This window comes from Chiloscyllium punctatum, chromosome 2 (assembly GCF_047496795.1).
Source record: "Chiloscyllium punctatum isolate Juve2018m chromosome 2, sChiPun1.3, whole genome shotgun sequence".
In the NCBI taxonomy this organism is placed as follows: Eukaryota; Metazoa; Chordata; class Chondrichthyes; order Orectolobiformes; family Hemiscylliidae; genus Chiloscyllium; species Chiloscyllium punctatum.
Window position 1 is genome coordinate 85,448,192 of NC_092740.1, and position 23,683 is coordinate 85,471,874.

Consider the following 23,683-nt stretch of genomic DNA (forward strand, 5'->3'; position numbering starts at 1 on the left):
GTATCATCGTCACAGGTGAGGTGCCGGAAGACTGGAGGTTGGCAAACATGGTGCCACGTTTAAGAAGGGTGGTAAGGGCAAGCCAGGGAACTATAGACCAGTGAGCCGGACGTCGGTGGTGGGCAAGTTGTTGGAGGGAATCCTGAGGGACAGGATGTACATGTATTTGGAAAGGCAAGGACTGATTACGGATAGTCAACATGGCTTTGTGCATGGGAAATCATGTCTCACAAACTTGATTCAGTTTTTTGAAGAAGTAACAAAGAGGATTGATGAGGGCAGAGCTGTAGATGTGATCTATATGGACTTCAGTAAGGCGTTCTACAAGGATCCTCATGAGAGACTGGTTAGCAAGGTTAGATCTCATGGAATACAAGGAAAACTAGCCATTTGGATACAGAACTGGCTCAAAGGTAGAAGATAGAGGGTAGTGGTGGAGGGCTGTTTTTCACACTGGAGGCCTGCGACCAGTGGAGTCCACAAGGATCGGTGCTGGGTCCTCTACTTTTTGTCATTTACATAAATGATTTGGGTGTGAGCATAAGAGGTATAGTTAGTAAGTTTGCAGATGACACCAAAATTGGAAGTGTAATGGACAGCGAAGAAGGTTACCTCAGATTACAATGGGATCTTGACCAGATGGACCAATGGGCTAAGAAATGGCAGATGGAGTTTAATTCAGATAAATGCAAGGTGCTGCACTTTGGGAATGCAAATCTTAGCAAGAGGTATACACTTAATGGTCAGGTCCTAGGGAGTGTTGCTGAACAAAGAGACCTTGGAGTGCTGGTTCATTGCTTCTTGAAAGTGGAGTCGCAGTAGATAGGATAGTGAAGGCGGTATTTGGCATGCTTTACTTTATTGGTCAGAGTATTGAGTACAGGAGTTGGGAGATCGTGTTGCGGCTGTACAGGACAGGTTAGGCCACTGTTGGAATACTGCGTGCAATTCTAGTTTCCTTCCTATCGGAAAGATGTTGTGAAACTTGAAAGGGTTCAGAAAAGATTTACAAGGATGTTGCCAGAGTTGGAGGATTTGAGCTGTATGGAGAGGCTGTATAGGCTGGCGCTGTTTTCCCTGGAGCGTCAGAGGTTGAGGGGTGACCTTATAGAGGTTTACAAAATCATTGGGGGCATGGATAGGATAAATAGACAAAGTCTTTTCCCTTGGGTCGGGGAGTCCAGAACTAAATGGCATAGGTTTAGGGTGAGAGGGGAAAGATATAAAAGAGACCTTTTTCAAGCAGAGGGTGATACGTGTATGGAGTGAGCTGCCAGAGGAAGTGGTGGAGGCTGGTACAATTGCAACATTTAAAGGCATTTGGATGGATAGGTTTGGAGGGATATGGGCCGGGTGCTGGCTGGTGGGATTAGATTGGGTTGGGATTAGATTAGGTTGGGATATTTGGTCGGCATGGACAGGTTGGAGCAAAGGGTCTGTTTCCATGCTGTACATCTGTATGACTCTATTTGTGTAATCGACAACAAAGATAGATAAAAATGCTTGTTCACTGCCATTTCATTATCCTCATTACCAATTCCCCAATCTCATCCTCCATGGGATCAACATATACTTGAGCTTCTCTTTTCCTTTCTATATAGTTGCAGAAGGATTTACTGTATTTTTGTTTTCCTTATTAATTTTTCCAAGTATTCAATGTTTTCCAATGCTTTTTAAAAGTCATTCTTTGCTGATTAACTTTTTCCAACATTTTCTTTCAAATTTAGTACCATTCTTCATTTCCTTAATTGCCATAGCTAATGATCCTTCACATGCAGGTTTTCTTTCTCAATAAAATATGTAACAAAACTTATAATTGCACTAAGAAAAAAACAAATGTAGAAAGCTGTTTTTTTTTGTTACTGTTTCTTGTGTGCTATTTTAAAATTATTTGCTTTTCACAGCTGCAGACTATAATAGCTCCATTCTCTTAAATTCTGCAACATTGACTATTTTGTGGAATGGTAAATTTAGTTAAAATAAGAATGTAAGAATTCAATGTCTAATTGCAAAAGTTAACATTGCTACAATACAAAGAGGAATTGTAAGTAGCACATTAGTACACTTCAAGTCAACCTGAACGATCTTTTCCTCACAGAAGGAAACATTCAGCTTAAATACATGCTTGCCCATTTGCAGTGTATAACTTACTACATACTCTAAGTAAACAATAAGACAACACTGTTCCTGAAACAAAGCTATCAAGTGCAATGTATCAAAAATATTTGAATACAAGTCAAAAATGATCATGTTAATATCATCTGAAAATCCTGTAAGAAAGTCTGAAAGAAAGGTGCAAGGTTAGAGTCTATCTGTATTCCAGCCTCGAATCAGAGTGGTTAGAATACAGATGGACTCTAACCCCGCATCTTTAACGCATTGTCTGAGCTGAGATGTCACACTTTGTTTATAAACCCTTAAGTTACCTCAGGAAGGTGACTAAAAAGAAATTCTGGGGTTTACATATTAATGAATCAAAACCTGCAACTCATTTGAAGTGATTAAAGACTTAATAGCAATCTAGGTATGTTAAATATATCGCATCAGTTGTATGACACTTTGATTTGTCACTATAAATTCTGTGTCCTATGATCCTGCCACACTAGCTCCCTGATGAAGGAGCAGCACTTCGAAAGCTGATACTTCAAAATAAACCTTCTGGGCTATAACCTCGTATTGTGTGATTTTTAACTTTGTCCACCCCAGTCCAACACTATTCAAAGAAATTCAAGCCTCCAAGCTATGAACAGCATCACAGAATTCATCTGGATTCACTGGAGTAAAGATGACGAAAAGGAGACATTTTCCAGGTCTTTAAAATGCTCAAATACAATGATAATTCAAATGATTATTGGTCATTTACCTTTAAATCAGATTACCAAATCGAACAGCAAAATTAACAAGAGAATTGGAAGGAAATTTCTCCCTTTGCATAGAGAAAATGTGGAACACACTCAGACTCAGAGCAAAGGTTGCATTCATGACTTAAAAAAACTGGTGAAGAAAAGATAATGTAAGAATAAGTAGGGATAGAGGTATTCAAATAATTCATGGAACAAAATGATCTCTGCTACAGAGGCTGTGAAAATATTTATGCAAACCAATTATTCAATTTTGAATAGTGTAACATTTTTGATGGAGGAGGCAGTGTAAAAGGAAAAGTACATGATATTTTCCCTCGGGTAATTTAATAAATGTGGTAGATTTCATGATAAATTCAGCCTACAGAAAAGCAAGTCTGACAGTCAAGTCAAGTTTCATCCTCAATTTACAATTCACTGAAAAGTAATGTTTTTAGACTGATCAATTAGCATATACTTAATATACAACTAGCAGCATACAATGTTAATTTCAAAATATTTAGTTCCCAATTAACAGTGTGAGAACAAAATATAAACGTTCAAAAAACACAAAACGAAAACAACTTTCTTTTAAAATATTTTAAATCTTTACAATTAAACACATAATACTTTCTTTTTAGTTTTGAATTTTACCGATCTTGAAAATTTCCATAACATTCTTTGAGTCAAAACCTATTCTGTTTAAAATTTACTTCAACAATACTTTGATGAAAACATCTAAACTCCGTCATAGCCAAAAGCTGCTCCATTGTCATATCATCCACTTTTTTTGAGGTCAAGGTTCAGTATCTACCAATATTCTGCCACTCAAACATTAATAACTTAATTAACGAGCATTCACCCTGATCATATACAGCTAGGTTTTTGTCACTTCACTCATCTGCTTAGTTTATATATAAAATTAAAGGTAAAATAAAACACAATCTGCAGAATAATGGTCACCTACAAAGAGTCTTCAAGGTGCTTTCTTTATCAGGTTTTGCACTTTGCACGAAGTATTTGTGTTGTCTATATAAGGAAATAGGTGGAAAAGCATCAGAGGAACATAATTTAAAATACTACTAGTGCTTTTGTTACATTTAATATTGATGTAGTACATTTACAAAAGCAGATACCATTATGTTCACATTTTACATTGTTATGGCTATACCTTAAGGAATCAAGGCAGTTGTGATCATTATTTCTGAAGGAAATAGAACTGAAATACAAAAAGGTTTTTCCTCAAATAATGTCCATTGATTTGGCAACATCAATTTATACACTTGAGGTTTAAAAACGGAAACATTGTCATACAGCTAATTATGTGCGAATCTGGCTTTATTAATTCCTGAGACTGATTCAAATGCTAAAATATTTGATGCTTATACCTTAAGAGATACACATATGTACATATAAATATATACTCTATTTATAAAAGTTTAAATTGTAGAGATAGATATGCTCTTGAATTATAGTTGCAATATTGATCAGATTACTCACCAAGATTTATCCATATCCCACCATGTTTCAGGATCTTCCATATTGTTTCAATGTAATCAACAACATTATGTGCTGTGTCAATGAAGAAACATGTTGCTACACAATCCCATGTGTCTGTTGATACAAAAAAGCTGAAGTTATTTTACACTTTTGTAACATGAAGAGCTGTGAAAGTATTTCATCCATGCTTTTAACAAACAATAATTATGATAATGGTGGGCTCAGTGGTAAGCACTGCTGCCTCACAGCACCAGGCACCCAAGTTCAAATCCAGCCTCGGGCAACTCTCTGTGTGGAGTTTGCACATTGTCCCTGTGTCTGCATGGGTTTACTCCAGGCATGCTGATTTCCTACCACAGTCCAAAGGTGTGTAGGTTAGGTGAATTGGCCATGCTAAATTGCCCATAGTGCACAGGGATGTGTAGGTTAGGTGCATTAGTCAGGGAACATGTAGAGTAATAGGGTAAAGGAATGGGTCTGGGTGGGTTCTCTTTGAAGGATCCATGTGGACTTGTTAGGCCAAATGACCTGTTTCCACACTATAGGGATTCAATTCTATGAATCTATGAACATTTAGGTTCAGCTGCACCCAGGCAAATCTCTAACATATAGATACCTAAAGTACACTAGATCAGTTATAACACTATAGACAGGAGTTTCTTGGCCAGGGACTTGTTGAAAGGCAGGGGTGCACTGCTATCTTAGCTGTAAGAAATAGCTTCTGGAAATCAAGTCACATCCATAATGATATGGATATACAGATGTCCTGCTTCCATCTTGGTTAAACAGATGGAGTCATACAGCACAGAAATAGACCTTTCAGTCCAACTTGTCCATGCTGACCAAATTTCCCAAACTAAACTAATCCCATTTGCCTGTATTTTGCCCATATTTCTCTATACCTTACTTATTCACACTGCTATCCAAACATGCTAAATGTTGTAACTATACCTGCAGCTATCACATCCTCTGGCAGTTCATTCCACATATGAACCACCCTGTATGTGAAAAAGTTGCCCCTCAGACCCTTTTTAAATCTTTCCCCTCTCACCTTAAAAGTATGTCCTGATTATTCCCCCACCATAGCAAAAAAGACCTTTGTCATTCACCTATGCCCCTCATGATTTTATAAACCTTTATAAGGTCACCCCTCAACTTCCTACACTCCAAGGAAAACCATCCCAGCCTTTCCTTACAACTCAAAGTCTCCAGTCCTGAAAACATCCTTGTAAATCTTTTCTGAAACGTCTCCAATTTAATGATATCCTTCCAATATCAGGGCAAGCAGAACCGTACACAGCAGCCTCGTCAATGTCTAGTACAACCTCAACATGACATCCCAACTCTTATACTCAGAAGTCTAAGCAATGAAGGCAAGTGTGCTAAACACTTTCTTAACAACCCTGTTTACTGGTGATGCAACTTTCAAAGAACCATGTACCTGAACCTCTAGGTTTCTCTTTTGTCAACAGATGATGGAATATTACACACTTAACTGGAAGAATGTAATCCAACAACACTCAAGAGGCTTGACACAACCAGGACAAAGCAGCCCATTTGATTGGCATCTCATCTGTCAACTTCAACATTCATTCTTTCTATTGTCAATGCACATGACAGCAGTGTGTACCAGCTACACAATGCAATGCAGCAGCTCATTGTCTCTTTCAATAATATCCACCAAACATGCAATATCTACAACCCAGATGGTTGAGGGCAGCATGTATACGGGAATACACCATCACCAACATGGAACCATAATTTTTGTCCTTTCGTGTCACTTGGTCAAAAACCATGAACTCCCAACAGTGCTTTGGGAGTAATTGTACAATATGAAGTGGTTCAAGGATGCTGTTCACCATTTTCTCAAGAGCAATTAGGGATGGGCTATAAATGCTGGACTAGACTGTGATGCCTAGAATCTGTGAAGGAATAAAATATTTAACTGCGAGGCAGATGACTACATTGTCAGGAATGTGATGCCAAATCCCTACTTGCCTGGATAAATGCAGCTCCAACAACAGTGACACCATCCAGGACAAAGCAGCCCATTATGATTGTTTGTGGATGTCGTGCCAATCACTTCCTCCACCACTGAGGCACAGTAGCAGCAGGGGGCACACACACAAGATGAATTGCAGAAATTCAACAAGGCTCCACAGCCACCAGATTTTAAATCCACGACTGCTACCATCTAGAAGGACAAGGGCAGCTGATACATGGGAGCATCACCACATGCAAAATCCTCTCCAAAGCACTCGCCATTCTGAACTTGGGAAAATATGGCTGTTCATTCTTGGTCACAGAATCAAAATCCAACCATTCTCTTTCCCACAGCATTGTGGATGTACCTAGACCACATGGATTGCAGCAGCTCAACATCATCTTCATAAAGGCAATTAGCAATGGATTATAAATGCTGGCACTGCTAGATAGGTCTACATCTTAGAAAGAATAAATTTTAAAAATGCAGTGGCAATTTTAATCTTTATATAGATTGGACAAATTCAAATGGCAAAGATGCCTTAAAAATGATTTTGAGGTGTATTCAATAAAGCTTCTTAGAACATTATTTTCTTGAACAAACAGGGAGCAAACTCACATTTATTGGTAAGATGCAAGAGGCAGAATTAATTAACGACTAATAGAGAAAAGGTTGGGAAAACCAATAGTGTGGAAGTCTGACAAATCTCCAGCTTTTGATGGCCTACATTCCAGGGTCTGAAACGAAATGGTTGCTATCTTCCAAAACTGCCTAATTTCCAGAAAAGTCCTAGCAGATTGGAAAACTGCAAATGTAACATTACTTCAAGAAGGTAGGAAAACAGAAAGCAGCAGGCTACAGGCCAGTTAAGTTAATAGCTAGGAAATGCTTGAATTACTTATTTAGGGATGGAAATGGTCAAAACAAAAAGATTGAGATTTTTGGAGCAAGGTATTATATTGACAATACAACTCAAAGCAGCAAAGTCACTTCAGAGGATGTTTGGAAATAATGAACGCAAAAAAAATTGATTGAATTACTGAAAGACAGCTAATAAACATCAGGAACTTGTACCTGTTTGATAGGCCACATCTGAGTACAATATAGTCAGGCAATTAAAACTAACACCACTTCTATTTATGAGACACCTTTAACAAAATCATATGTCCCAAGGTACCTCAGAGAAGTTAAAAGCGAAGTACACCACAAAGCCGCACATGGAGAAATTGGAATAGATGACCAAAAGCCTAGTCAACATGGCAGGTTTTAAGGAGTGTCTTGAAGATAAAAACAAATCAGTTAGAGAGTCAGAGAGGATTAGGAAAGGAATTGTACTGATAGGCTTCTGGGGACACAGCTTAGAATAATACAGGAAGTAAAACTGGGATGTTCAAGAGGATGAATGCAGCTATCAAGGAGAGCTGTGAAGCTGAAGGAGATCACAGATGTTGGATTGGGGGGGGGGCGCGGGTTGGTGGTGTTGTTGGAGGCACCCATTGAAGGTGGCATTAGCAGATCAGATGCAATAAAGATGGAGAAACTGGGAAAATGCAGTCATAGAGTCATACAGGATGGGAACAGACCCTTTGGTCAACTTTGTCCACACCAACTAAGCATCCCAATCTGACACAGTCCCATTTGCCTGTATTTGGCCCATATCCCCCTAAACCCTTCCTATTCACAGACCCATCCTTACAGGAAGCATGGATTGAGGAAATGTAGTCAATTGTGGGAGTCACTGGGTTGTAGTGGTATGGGTGAACAACCTAATCCAGAAATGTAGACAGTGAAGTCATGGGAGTGTCAAGAGAGGGATAAGGTGAAAGTCAGAACTAATGGACAGCTTAAGCAAAATTGATCATTTTTTTCCAATTCCATGTAAGACCAAGCAGCAGTAACGATTAATGTCATTGGCAATACTGAAGAAAAAGTGGGAGGGAACTCAGAATTGGACTAGAACACGGCATGCTCTACATACCCTACAAGGAGACAAACATAACTGGGCCCACGACGTACCTAAAGTCAACCTCTGAGTTAAAGGAGTTGTTGTTTAAAGTGCAAGCTATCTTGGCCAATAAAAGTGCTTGGTGGTCAATGAGGACTGCCCAGGCCTCCTTTTGAGGAGCAAATGGAGAATTTTCAGACTATTCTAATTCACTTGTCATGTAGAAAGATTGCACATTATTGCTTTAATTTGAGCATTAATTCGCTTATCTTCTAGGTATGACAATTTGAAAAATTTTAATTTCACCACCATGCGCCACAGTGGGATTTTAACTCATAACTCCATAACATTTGCCTGAGTCTCTGGATTACTAGTTCAGTGACAATATCATGTCACTATCTCCCTACAATAGCATCATTTTTAATTGTGCAAATTCTGAATTCTGAGAGCTGTATTCATGCAGTAATGTATTGATCAATGGGCTCTTTCTCACCTTGCACCCTAATATAGAACACCATTCATCAGGAGCATTTACTTAGTGTTCAAGGCGTTTTTCTGAGGTTTTCAAAATATCTGCAGTTTGCTTTTTTTAACACTTCAGAGAGATTTAGGGTAGAATACACTTAGAAAAAAAATCTCTCCCAACAGAGATAAGAGTGTGGATTAGTGGTGCTGGAAGAGCACAGCAGTTCAGGCAGCATCCGAGGAGCAGTAAAATCGACATTTCGGGCAGAAGGGCTTTTGCCTGAAACGTCGATTTTACTGCTCCTCGGATGCTGCCTGAACTGCTGTGCTCTTCCAGCACCACTCCAGAATCTAGCTTCCAGCATCTGCAGTCATTGTTTTTACCAAGAGATAAGAGTGTAGTTACTTGTAGCTCCGCTGGTTTAAGTATGTTCTATGGTTTTGCTGATGCATTTCAAAAATATTGTCATGTACATTTCATATCACCTTTTAGTTCCACTATTGCTGGGAGAGGCAAAGTTACAGCCATTAATGTCTTAGTGAGCATTTCAGTTGTAGCTTGCTTATTTGTTACTTTTAAGCAGTTTTTAACAGCTTTTATCAGCTCTGAACATTCCTTTGACTCTTTTTGTACAGCTCAATATCAGTACCTCATGGTGGAGGTCACATGACTACAATATGCCAGGAGACGCACTGGTAGAGTATTGCATTTCTATCCCAAACAATGAAATCTGGAAAAATCTCAGGGGGTTTAATAAGAGGGGTTTTCCTTTGGCTGGAGAGCCTACAGCTAGGGAGCGTGGTCTCTGATCATTTAGAACTGAGGTATGGAGGAATTCCTTTACTCAATGGAATGCAAACATTTACAATTCTTTACTCCAGAGAATATTCCCAGAGGATGTTCAAAAGGTTTGAGTACAGGCAAGCCTGTGATGGATACTCTTGGATCCTAGAGAAAATCAAGTCATGGTGATTCCAATGGAAAATAGAACTGAGATTGAAGATGAGCCATGATCTTACTGTATGATCGACCAAGCTCAAAAAGCCTTCTGGCTTACTCCTGCTCCTAGTTTTGGTGCTATTATACAGAATCTCCTGCTCTTATTTCTTATAGTACTGTACAGAATGTAGAAAATTACATCCATTTGTCATAATTGGAAGTAAACTCCATAAAAGGAATTAGCTATTTTTTGCTAAATTCAACTTAAACAAAAGTATCAGTGGTCTATAATTGTGGTTGTTGCATTACAAGAATAGAGGATAAGCACTTCATAATAAATTGCTTAAACATAAACATAAGCAATTGTGAAATAAAATTCCAATATTGGGATGAAAATGCTTTGACTGCATTGCAACTCAAAGCTAAAAACAGAAAATTTGGAAAACATTGCATTTTAAATCTAGAGCTTTACTACACAAATCAAGTTTAAAAGCTGAAACGATTCTTAATACAACAACTGATTTATGACCTATTATTAAATATTTGAATTATAAATGTACTCTGGAAAAAATGCAAACCAGTATAAATAATAATGCTCACAAAATGCCATGAATGGATCAACTTACTTGGCTCTGTATAGATCTCCTGGAAATCTCCAGCTGTCATAGAAAAATTAGTGTGAGATGGAAGACTATGAGAGTTAACATCTGGAAAATGGACTGGTCGAATCTGATCAGCTGATCGCTTGTTGTTACTAAATTGATGTATCCAGGGATACAGTGTCATTGTGTTAACTCCAGTACATCTTTAAAAAAAATGAATTACACATTTTAATGCACAAAAATTATTTATATTTTCCAAACAAACAAAACTCTAAGTGCTGAAAATCCAATAAAATCAGACAAGTGTTGGAAATAGACAAATCAGTTAGCAAGAATAAAGAGGAAAAGCAAGTTAATATTTCAAGTTAGACTGTTGAAATGTTAATATAATGGACATAGCCTATATTTTCCCTGTATAAATTCTGCTTAGCCTGCCATGTAATCCAGCATGTTCTGTATTGTTTTTAAAATAAGTCAGACAGCTTTAATAATTTAAAGTAGAAAACACTTTTAAGACGACACACTCTACAGCAAGTGCAGCTCAAGTTTTTAAGTCAGTCTTTACCTGTTGAGTACAAAATGTGAACAGAAGAGCATGTATAGACTCCATTCATTACCCTGGCAGCTATAACCCAGTCTAGCAATTTCCCAGGCTAGTCTTCCAAGTCCTGCTCCAGGTACAAGTATGTTCATGTCAGCAGGATTGCTGTATTGAGAAAGCAATATATATTGTAACAATTAATTCCATATGCAAAATCTCAGCTGGGAAATTAAACAATGATCAAGTATCACAGGATAGAAGTACATAAGAAATAGGTGCTGGAGTAGGCCTTTCAGCCTCTCAAGCCAATCCTGCCATTCAACTGATGATGGCTGATCTGTCTCAGGCCCCGACTCCTCTTTTGTGCCATCTCCTCAAAGCCCTCAACCGCCCTGATATTCCAAAAATACAACCACCTCTTCATTAATTACTTTCTAGTGATCAAGGCTCTACAGGTGTCTGGTGGAGAAAATTACAGACATTCACTGTCTTCTGGAAGAAGGAATTCCATCATATGTCAGTTTCAAAAGAGTTCCCTTATTCTGTAAATATATTCCCTAATTCAAGATTTTCCCATTAATGGAAACATCTTTCCAACATCTAACCTTTCAAGCCCCATCAGAATCTTATATGCTTCAATAAGATCACTCCTCATTCTTTCAAACAAATGAATAAGGGCCTAATGTGTTTAGCTGTTCTTTAAAGTCAATCCCTTCATCCCAGGAATTATCCTTGTGAATCTCTTTTGAACTACCTCCAATGCAAGTATACCTTTTCTTAAATACAGGGACCAAAACTCTATACAGTCACAGCTAAATGGTTTAAATGGATGTCAGGTTTTGTACCTTAATATGTCATTTACAACGACAAATTAAGATGACTGAGACTTTTGAGCTTGCAAATACAAATTAAACCATTTCTTGTTTGAATTTCTATATCTTAAATGCTTTCTATGTACTCAGTCAACAACCATTGCACAAAAGTAAGTTATCATCTAAGATCCACTGTTCAAAAATAATGAAAGTTTCTTCTCATAAGATAAAACTGAGGTTATTTTAAGTACTATTCAAGTGGCTGATGATTGATAGCTGTCTGTCTTTAGCAGCAACATGATCTACTTGCTTCAACATTATCAAGTAGTCATTTGAGCATCCATGTGTAAAAGAAAGGCTTATTTTTAGTCTTCATTCTGTTGTCAGACCATAGATGTATATAAACTAGGTCAGATGCCAAAACCTCAACTATATTATAGAAAAGCAAGAGCAGCAAAGACAGCACAAGGATGAAATTAGAAAAGCAAAGAGAAATGCTGTAAAGCAGAATCATGGAAAATCAAATGCTGTTTTCAAAATATATAAAGAGCAAGAAGATAGTCAAGAAAAGAGTATGGCCAATGAGTGACAAAAGGGCCAAGGTGAAAGACACGTTGCTTGCTTCTTAATGAATGCTTTTTTTTGTTTTTACAAAAGGGGGCTAAAGTAGATATTGCAGCAAAGAAGTGGATAGGATAAACGTAGTGAGGAAAGAAATATGAAAATGTTTAATACGTTTGCAATGATAATAGCAAAAGAGAATCACCTGATTTTAATACCTGGGATCATTAAAATAGCTTTAAAAAGGAAAAACACTGAATTAAGATGGCTGCTATGATCACCTGACCAGGTTGATCTAAGCATTTGATTCATGAATAAATCAAATCCAATCTAAAATTAAGGTAGCACAAAGCATTCCAATCTCATTACTGGTTGTTTCGTCATATGTAATTTATCTGAATCAATTTATCTACATTTCTGTTGGCAAGAATAGCCGGGGCATTCAAAATGTTGATGTACGCTAAACACTGTAGTGAGGAGAACTTCAACATCTACAATACTTTATTTAAGAACGAGGATACTTGGCTTTGAACAGCTGAATAACTCTGATGCATTTTCTTGCATTGTTTCGTCTCAAGTAGGATTCTGAAAAGTCACTGTTCTTGAAAAATGTTAAAGTGCTTTTCCTTTACAAATGCATCTTGGTAAGTGATTTTTTTTTGATAATTGATATTTTTCCATTCCGTTGACCCAAGTACTACAAAAGCAATTTTAACTGGATAAATATAAATATATTAGTTGAAACCAAATCATAACAAAAAGGTAAAGAAAAAGGAGCTAACATTATGGAAAAATAAAGTTACAAGTTTACTCAATGTATAAAGGAGTCCAACAGGTTGGGATTGCACACCGAGATTCACTATCGGTAGAAAATCGTCATTAACTTCTCTTTCTGACACAGCTGTCTCTGGTGTGTCCCCTAAGCTCTAACTTTGGCCTTTTGTAACCTCTGACTTATATACTGTCCTCACATTATCCACAAGGAACACCATCAATTTCTAAATGTGTACTGATGACACCCACCTATACCTCACCATCACTTCTCTCAACTCTTCTAACTGTCTCTAAATCATCACACTGCTTGTTACGGAATAAACAGAAATTTCTTCCAAGTAAACGCCTCGGGTGACTGTCTGAGTGGAGTTTGCACATCCTCTCTGTGTCTGCGTGGGTTTCCTCCGGTTGCTCAGGTTTCCACCCACAGTCCAAAGATGTGCAATTCAGGTGAATTGGCCATGCTAAATTGCCCATAGTGATAGGTGCATTAATAGGGAGTAGGGGAATGGGTCTGGGTGGGTTCCTCTTTGAAGGGTCGGTGTGGACTTGTTGGATTGAAGGGCCTGTTTCTGCACCGTAGGAAATCTAATCTAAATATTGTAAAGACAAGTGGTGTTGTGTTCGGGTTCTACCACAAATCCCATTTCCTTGCCACTAATTGCATCCTCCTCTGTTGCAACTACCCAAGGTTAATCACTGTTCACAGCCTTGGTATCAAATTTGACCTCAAAATCAACTTTACCCACATATCCTTGCAGGGTACTAAAATTGGCCTTTTACCATCTTCATCTCTTTGCTCATGTCCAAATTGCACTGCACAAATCCTTACCCATGCCTTGTTATCTCCAAGTTCAACTATTTTTAACAAACTTCAAGATTCTAACCATCCCCGTAAACCTGAGGTCTGCAAGAACATAACTGCCTGCAACCTAACTTACACTAAGTTTCATTCATTCACTACCTCATGTGCTGCTGGCTGACTGACACGGGATCCCATCTAAGCAAGAACTCAGATTTAAAACTCTCATCCTTGTTTTCAAATCCCTCCCTGGTTTTCCCCTCTCTTACCTTTAATCTCCTCCAGCCTCAAAACTTTCCTTGGTAGCTGCATTAATTTGGTCTTAGTTTCTAGAACATGCCAATTTTAAGTGTTCCATTATTGTTGGCTTTTGCTTCAGCTCCTCCTAATCTTTTCTGTCTCTTTACTTCATTATTATATATGATACTCCTTAAAACCTCTCTCTGTGAACAAACTTTTGGTCATCCACCCTAATTTCTCTACCTCTACACCACATTTTGTTGTATTACTTCTGAGAAGTGCCTTGGGGCATTATATTTCATGAAAGGCATGTAAATATCAACAGTAATTCGAAATTTTTAATTGCGTGTCTGTATTGCCCTCAGATGTGGCTGTTACAGACAGTAGCTCCTGATGTTTCAAAGCTGTCTTCAATAACTATCAAATTTTGCTTTCAACATTTCCAGAAAAAGAAATATAATTCTGGTCAGGTACATAGAGTTTGTTTTTTTTATTTTAAGTAGGTTCTTTATGACTTCGTATTTTGAAGGAATCATATTGCAATTTTCTCCCCTGCTCTCTTGAACATGATGGTTCTTGCTGCAGTATAGCTCTGCAGATGATGCTATGTCTGTACCTTACCACAGAGCCTGTATTCTGCATGAAACACTTATAACAAGTCATAGCAAACTAATTTTCCATATACACATTTACTTTACATCAGAAATCAATGCAGGATGAACAAGATCTTTGATTGCAACTTTCTTTTTAACCACAGACATTTACAATGATGTTCACTGTTGTCACAAGTGAATTGAGGTAACCCTGCTCAAAATACATGGTATCTGTTCTGCTAAAATCTTCAGCTGAGTATGGTGTTAGGCTGAAAAAACACATTAATTGATGTAGTGTCATATTTGGAAACAACTCTTCGGGTCGAACCAGTTCACACTGAACATGTTCCCAAAATAAACTAGTCCCATCTGCCTGTGCTTGGCCCATATCCCTTCAAACCTTTCCTATTCGTGAACTTATCCAAGTATCTTTTAAATGTTGTAACTGTACCTGCATCCACCACTTTCTCTGGTAGTTCATTCCACACATGAACCACTCTGTGTAAAAAAATTGCCATCGTGTCCTTTTAAAATCTTTCCCCTCTCATCTTAAAAATATGGCCCCTGGATCTGAACTCCCCACCCTAGTGAAAAGACCCTTGTCACTCACCTTAGCTATGCTCTCACAATTTTGTAAACCTCTATAAGGTCATTCCTCAACCTCCAAAGCTCCAGTGAAAGAAGTCCCAATCTTGCAAGTCTATTTTTATATATCAAACCCTTCATTCCTGGCAACATCCTAACAAATTTTTTCTGAACTCTCTCCAGTTTAATAATTCCTTTCCTGTTAGAGGACAACTGGACACAGTACTACAGAAGAGGCCTCACTGATGTCCTGAACAACCTCAATATGACATCCCAACTGCTATATTCAATAGTCTAAACAATGAAGGGAAGAATGCTAAACACCTTCTTAACCATCCTGTCTACCTGTGACACAAATTTCAAAGAATTCTATTTTATTGATCTCTCATTCAAGGTTGTAATTATATAATTTTATGTAACCAATACTGTACCATTCATCCGGAGGGAAATGTTTTACAATTTCTTCAATGATTGGTCGATAACAAGCATCCCGTTCTGCCTTGCCATCATCACTCCAATCTCTCACAAACTGCTTAATGGTAGACTTCAATTTGTCCATGTCAAAGGTAGATGCTGGTTTCAATTGTCCCAAGTCAGCCTGTGCGTGTTATAACCAAGAAAATCATTTATTACTAAACTAAAGAAACTCCCAAGGTATAAAATGGCTTATTTTAAGAAAAATGTGATGCAAGATTTTGGATTTCACCTATACTTTACATTTTCTAACTTATTATGCATGTTGGATGGATTTACACACAGATGCAACATTCATCCCAGCCAGTCTACATTGTTGTGCATCTCCTCGATTAGCAACACTGATAATTCCCTTTATCCAAATCTTTGCTGTTTTCCTTCAACCAATGAATCTATTCTTAAATGCTGAAATAATCTTTGTTTCCATCGAAGTTGATAGAATATAAAAGTTGAGGGCTGTGAACTATCTTTTTTTCCACAAAACCATTTTCTAATAGCTTGTTTTTTTCAAACTGATCTTGTCCACCAAAAGTGCTGCTTTTAAGAAATTGAGAATTTGACTCTACAAAACTCATTGGTCATCATTTCAGCCAGTTGCTAACTCATTCAAAATGTGTGTACTGTTATTATGAATGGACCCAAAATAGAACCTGTGGGATACCGTCACTCACTCAAGTGTCAGTTGTGGTTCAATTGGTGGCTATCTTGTCTCTGATTCACATGTTCCTGGTTCAAGTCCCATTCCAAGGCTTAAGCACAAAAAAATCAATGCTCACACTCCAGTGCAGTATTGTGCAAATGCTGTACGGTTAGGGAAGTGTCTTTCAGATGAGACTTTAAATGAAGGTCACATCTTGCTAGGATGGATGTAAAAGATTGTATGGCACGATTGTGATGAGGTGGAGAATTACCCTTGGTGTCCTGGCCAACATTTAGCCCTCAACGAACATCACATTTACAGCATGACAACAGTGATTACTTTTCAAAAGCAAAGGTACTACATTGACTATGGAGCACTGTATGATAGCTGGTGGTCCCAAGAGCAGTAGGGATCATGTTCTCTTGACCGAAATCAGTGAGTGGCAAGAAAAGCCTCTTTATTCAGCAACCGCAGTAAAACAAGTTCGAGGTGATAATAGAATGCCAAAATACAGTTCTTACAGTAGCCTCTTCATATACAGTTCTTCCATATATTACAATTCCACCACATTACATTGTTTTAACTATAATACTCAAAGGTTTGAGGGACCTTTGTTCTGGGGAGACAGGTGATGGGTTAAACAACTGTTAAATGATGGCTGTTAGTTCTGATAGGATTAAGAGTGTCTGTTAAGAGGTGTTATTCCTTTTGTCTTTTGAGTTACTAAATGTGAGTAAAATTACTAGTCCTATATGCTCTAAATAAGTTAGAAATTATACCTGTACTTAATAAAAAAGGATATTAAATTGATTACTGCAGTTGGGTTGTGAGATTTGTTTACTATTTGCTGGGTGAGTTTCATTTATTCATAGAGTTAGGGAGGAATTTAAAAAGGAGATCATCGAGAATAGTAATGTCTGGATTACTCCCACTGCTACAAGCTAGTGTGAATAGGAATAGGAGGATAGAGCAGATGAATGCATGGCTGAGGAGCTGGTGTACAGAAGAAGGATTCGCATTTTCGGATCAATGGAATCTCGTCTGTGGTAGAGGTAACCTGTATAAGAAGGGTAGATTGCATCTGAATTGGAAGGGGACTAATATACTGGCAGGGAGATTTGCTTAAACTGCTTGGGAGGATTTAAACTAGTAAAGGGTAGGTGGGGGCGGAGTGGCAGGGTGTTAGTGAGGAAACAGATCAACCGGAGACTGGTACAGTTGAGAAAAGAAGCGAGTCAAACAGTCAGGGCAGGGATAAAGCAGAGAACAAGGTAGGACTGATAAATTAAACTACATTTATTTCAATGCAAGAGGCTGAACAGGGAATGCAAATGAACTCAGGGCATGGTTGGGAACATGGGATTGGCATATCACAGCAATTACAGATCTGTGGTTCAAGGATGGACAGGGCTGGTAGCTTAATGTTCCAGGATACAAATGCTACAGGAAAGGCAGAGAGAGAAGCAAGAGGGGAGGGGGAGTGACGTTTTTGATGAGAGATAGCATTAGAGCTGTACTGAGGGAGGATACTCCCGGAAATACATCCAGTTAAGTTATTTGGGTGGAACTGAGAAATAAGAAAGGGATGATCACCTTATTGGGATTGTATTATAGAACCCCTAATAGTCGGCAGGAAATTGAGAAACAAATTTGGAAGGAGATCTCAGCTATCTGTAAGATAGTAAGGTGGTTTTGGTAGGGGATTTTAACTTTCCAAACATAAACTGGGACTGCATAGTGCTAAGTGTTTAGATGGAGAGAAATTTGTTAAGCATGTACAAGAAAATTTTCTGATTCAGTATGAGGGTGTGCCTACTAGAGAAGGTGCAAAACTTGACCTACTCTTGGGCAGGTGACTGAGGTGTCAGTGGGGGAGCACTTTGGGGCCAGCAACCATAATTCTATTAGTTTTAAAATAGTGATGGAAAAGGATAGACTAGATCTAAAAGTTGAACTTCTAAACTGGAGAAAGGCCAATTTTGATGGTAATAGGAAGAACTTTCAAAAGCTGATTGGGGACAGATGTTCGCAGGTAAAGGGACGGCTGAAAAATGGGAAGCCTTCAGAATTGAGATAATGAGAATCCAGAGAAAGTATATTCCTATTAGGGTGAAAGGAAAAGCTGGTAGGTATAAGGAATGCTGGATGGCTGAAGAAATTGAGGGTTTGGTTAAGAAAAAAGAAGCATATGTCAGGTATAGATAGGATCGATTGAGTGAATCCTTAGAAGAGTATAAAGGCAGTAGGAGTATACTTAACAGGGAAATCAGGAGGGCAAAAAGAGGATATGAGATAGCTTTGGCAAATGCAGTTAAGGAGAATCCAAAGGTTTTGACAAATACATTAAGGACAAAAGGGGAACTAGGGAGAGAATAGGGCCCCTCAAATGTCAGCAAGGTAGCCTTTGTGTGGAGTCGGAGATGGGGGGAGATACTAAACAAGTACTTTTCATCAGTGTTTACTGTGGAAAAAGACATGGAAGATATGGAATGGAGGGAAATAGATGGTGACATCTTGAAAAATGTCCATGTTACAAAGGAGAAAGTGCTGGATGTCTTAAAATGCATAAAAGTGGATAAATCCTCAGGCCTGATCAGGTGTACCCTAGAAATCTGTGTGAAGCTAGAGAAGTGATTGCTGGGCCTCTTGCTGAGATATTTGTATCATCAATAGGCATAAGCGAGGTGCTGGAAGACTGGAGGTTGGCTAACATGGTGCCACTATTTAAGATGGGTGGTAAGGACAAGCCAAGGAACTACAGACCAGTAAGCCTGATGTCGGTGGTAGGCAAACTGTTGGAGGGAATCCTGAGGGACAGGATGTACATGTATTTGGAAAGACAAAGACTGATAGGGATAGTCAACATGACTTTATGCATGGGAAATCATGTCTCACAAACTTGATTCAGTTTTTTGAAGAAGTAACAAAGAAGATTGATGAGGGCAGAGCGGAAGATGTAATCTATATGGCTTCAGTAAGGCTTTCGACAAGGTTCCCCATGAGAGACGGGTTAGCAAGATTAGATCTTACCAAATACAGGGAAAAGTTGCCATTTGGATACAGAACTGGCTCAAAGGTAGAAGATAGAGGGTGGTGGTGGAGGGTTGTTTTTCAGACTGGAGGCCTGTGACCAGTGGAGTGCCACAAGGATCGGTGCTGGGGTCACTACTTTCCGTCATTTATATAAATGATTTGGATGTGACCATAAGAGGTAAAGTTACTAAGTTTGCAGATGACACCAAAATTGGAGGTATACTGGACAGCGAAGAAAGTTAACTCTGATTACAACAGGATCTTGATCAGATGGGCCAATGGCTGAGAAGTGGCAGATGGAGTTTAATTCAGATAAATGCGAGGTATTGCATTTTGGGAAAGCAAATCTTAGCAGGACTTATACACTTAATGGTAAGGTCCTAGGGGGTGTTGCTGAACAAACAGATCTTGGAGTGTAGGTTCATAGCTCCTTGAAAGTGGAGTCGCAGGTAGATAGGATTGTGAAGAAGGCATTTGATATGTTTTCCTTTATCAGTCAGAGCATTGAGTACAGGAGTTGGGAGGTCACGTTGTGGTTGTACAGGACATTGATTAGGCCACTTTGGAATATCGTGTGCAATTCTGGTCTCCTTCCTATCGGAAAGATGATGTGAAACTTGAAAGGGTTTAAAAAAGATTTACAAGGATGTTGCCAGGGTTGGAGTATTTGAGCTACAGGGAGAAGCTGAACAGTCTGGGGCTGTTTTCTCTGGAGTGTTGGAGGCTGAGGAGTGACTTATAGAGGTTTAAAAAATTATGAGGGGCATGGATAGGATAAATAGACAAAGTCTTTTCTCTGGGGTGGGGGAGTCCAGAACTAGAGGGCATTGGTTTAGGGTGAGAGGGGAAAGATATAAAAGAAACCTAAGAGGCAACCTTTTCATGCAGAGGGTAGTACATGTATGGAATGAGCTGCCAGAGGAAGTGGTGGAGACTAGTACAATTGCAAAAGCATTTGGATGGGTATACAAATAGGAAGGGTTTAGAAGGATATGGGCCAAGTGTTGGCATGTGCAACTAGATTGGGTTGGGATATGTGGTCGGCATGGATGGCTTGGACCGAAGGGTCTGTTTCTGTGCCGTACATCTCTATAACGATGACTCTAAGCTTGGGGAGTGATTGCTGGGCCTCTTGTTGAGGTACTTGTATCATCAATAGACACAGGTGAGGTGCTGGAAAACTGGACGTTGGTTAATGTTGTAAAACTATTTAAGAAAGGTGGTAAAGATAAGCCAGGGAAGTACAGACCGGTGAGCCTGACATCGGTGGTAGGCAAGTTGTTGGAGAGACTCCTGAGGGACAGGATTTATACATATTTGGAAAGGCAAGGACTGATTAGGCTTTGGCTTTGTGTGGGGACAATCATGTCTCATAAAGTTGATTGAGTGTATTGAAGAAGTAACAAAGAGGATTGATGAAGGCAGAGTGGTAGATTTGATCTTCAGTAAGGCGTTCAACAAGGTGCCCCATGGGGGATTGGTTAACAAGGTTAGATCTCATGGAATACAGGGAGAAGTAGCCACTTGGATACAGAACTGGCTCAAAGATAGAAAACAGAGGGTAGTGGTGGAGGATTGTTTTTCAGACGAGTGGCCTGTGACCAGTGGTGTTCCACAAGGATCGGTGCTGGGTTCACTACATTTTTCCATTTACATAAATGATTTGGATGCAAGCATTAGAGATAAAGTTAGTAAGTTTGCAGATGACACGAAAATTGAAGGTATAATGGACAGTGAAGAAGGTTACCTCAGATTACAATGGGATCTTGATTAGATGGGCCAATAGGCTGAGGAGTGGCAGGTGGAGTTTAATTTAAATAAATGCGAGGTGCTGCATTTTGGGAAAGCAAATCTTAGCAGGACGTATACACATAATGGTAAGGTCCTAGGGAGTGTTGCTGAACAAACAGACCTTGGAGTGCAGGTTCATAGTTCCTTGAAAGTGGAGTCACAGGTAGATAGGATAGTGAAGACCGTGTTTGGTATGCTTTTCTTTATGGGTCAGAGCACTGAGTATAGGAGTTGGGAGATCATGCTGCGGCTGTACAGACATTGGTTAGGCCACTTTTGGAATATTGCGGGCAATTCTGGTCTCCTTCTGTCAGAAAGATGTTGTGAAACTTAAAAGGGTTCAAAAAAGAGTTACAAGGATGTTGCCAGGGTTGGAGGATTTGAGCTATCGGGACAGGCTGTATAGGCTGGGGCTGTTTTCCCTGGAGGGTTGAAGGCTGAGGGGTGACCTTGTAGAGGTTTATAAAATTATAAGAGGCATGGACAGGATAAACAAAGTATTTTCCCTGGGGTCAGGGAGTCCAAAACTAGAGGGCATAGGTTTAGGATGAGAGGGGAAAGATATAAAAGAGACCTAAGGGGCAACTTTTTCACGCAGAGGATGGCGCGTGTGGGGAATGGGCTGCCAGAAGAAGTGGAGGAGGCTGGTACTATTGCAACATTTAAAAGGCATCTGGATGGATACATGATTAGGAAGGGTTTAGAGGGCCGGGTGCTGGCAGGTGAGATTAGATTGGGTTCAGATATCTGGTTGGCACGGATGAGTTGGACCGAAGGGTCTGTTCCCGTGTTGTACATCTCTACGACTGTGCAATTTCACTTAAGTGCTGTTTTGACAGTTTTTGAAAGAGATAACAGCCCAGTTTAAAGATATTTAACAAGTACACACTAACTCCGGAAAATGTTTGGCGTTCTGTAATCTATGCATGTCCGAGACACGATTGGTAAGAGCTGATTAATATTATAATCTTTCCATAGTTATGGGTAGGTCATGGAGACATGATGGCGGGGATAGTTTTGCTCTGAATGGGTTAGTAGTCTTTGATATTTATTGAGAGATAGTTTTTGATGTAAATAGGTTTGATAAGGGTTGATGGAGCAGTAGTGGGTTTCAAAGTATTGCTTTAATTTTAGTCTATCTTGTAAGAGTAAAAGTAGTTTAATGAATGAATGAAGTAGTGTTTACAGTAGGAAGTTATGAATGAATGAATGGTGTTTGCTTGTGAGTGGGTTTGTAAAGGAGTTATGCATGAGTAAATACAAACAGCTTGTGTGAGAGTTAGTGAAGAGACTTATAATACAATATCTTACAATGCATATACACATTCAAGTATGTCTTTCTTCTAACTTTTAACAATTCAGGGAAATTGTTCCTGACTCCTACTTTTATTTGCTCCCATCTAAACAGCTTTCAATTCAATTAGATATCTTCCCGTTAATTCCAAGACCAATAATATTTTTTGGATGGACAGTGCTGGGTGTCATACAATGAAGCTCTATACTATACCTGACAATGATGCTACATGCATCCAAGTGAAACTTAGGTGTTGCTAAATCCTCACCTACTGTATGCCCAAATTCAATTTCGGCTTAAAGCCGTAGAATACAATCAGAAGTGGGAACTCTGGCCAATTTTTCATCTTGCCACCCAGTGACACGAAGGCTAACTTCCACATTTAGAATGCTGTCCCAACTGAAATTAACTACGTCAGCAGAGGTTTGAAGTGGCAATTCGTTTGGCTCAGTATTAAGTTACTGTCAATATTACTATAATAATACTGACTGAGGATCATGATTTATTAAAATTCTCCAACAACCATCAACATTGCTGAATAAATAAATACTAACTGACTAAATACTAAATAAATTTGACTTGAGACAAATTTTAGGGTTCAGATGACACCAGTTAAATATCTGGTATTCCTAGGTATCCATTTTTCTTCATTTAACAAACTGCAAATGTCAGTTTTTACCGTTTTAATACTGTAAAAAGGTAAAGTTGCCAGAGTATCAGAGCACCATAAGACTGCTCCCTCATTAGAGAGAGACGATTGATTCAAATTTAACCCGAGGGTCACCATGCTTCAAGTGAGGAGCCACATTCATGATAACCTCAGCTGGTGCAGGAATTTTAATATTGCATAATTATCCAAACAAGGACAGAGGAAGAAAAAACAAAAGATTGCATTTATTACATTAAATCAAAGTGTAAAAGCAATACAACCGTATTATGTGAATTTACTCAGATGTAGAACTGCCACCAGATATTGGTGTGATTACAAGTAGCGTTTGAGCCAATGCATACAACTATTTTGCTTACCTCCATATCAATGACTCCATATTCCTTATTTTCAAACATATGATTGCAGTTGTTGATAATTGCTTTCAGAATCTCATAGTTATGTTCAATACACTGTCTTAATCTTTTCACGTGAGGAAGGAAATTCGGAAGCAGCTTTTGATGAGCTGCTGGGAGAGACTGGAATTGCTTTTCAGATCGAGTTACCCTCTCGTGAGCATAAATCCTGGAAAGTGAAGTTGCATTGAAAAATAAGCAGAAA

The 23,683-nt window shown here is 38.8% G+C and overlaps 1 protein-coding gene across 3 annotated transcripts in view; it reads right to left on the reverse strand.

Moving 5' to 3' along the window:
* Positions 1-23,683, reverse strand: part of carnmt1 (carnosine N-methyltransferase 1) — a 50,573-nt gene that overhangs the window by 19,006 nt on the left and 7,884 nt on the right. For 2 of the 3 annotated variants that reach the window (XR_011962537.1, XM_072585057.1), the window contains exons 2-6: positions 23,443-23,647; positions 15,616-15,782; positions 10,842-10,982; positions 10,301-10,479; positions 4,341-4,454 (exon numbers count right to left, since the gene is read on the reverse strand). Coding sequence is in view for 1 of the 3 variants with exons in the window: in XM_072585057.1 (XP_072441158.1) it covers positions 4,341-4,454; positions 10,301-10,479; positions 10,842-10,982; positions 15,616-15,782; positions 23,443-23,647 (806 nt within the window). In the remaining 2 variants the exon portion in view is untranslated. Of the gene's footprint in view, positions 1-3,807; positions 3,870-4,340; positions 4,455-10,300; positions 10,480-10,841; positions 10,983-15,615; positions 15,783-23,442; positions 23,648-23,683 lie in introns of all 3 variants that reach the window. The other variant, XR_011962538.1, reaches the window with a different exon arrangement.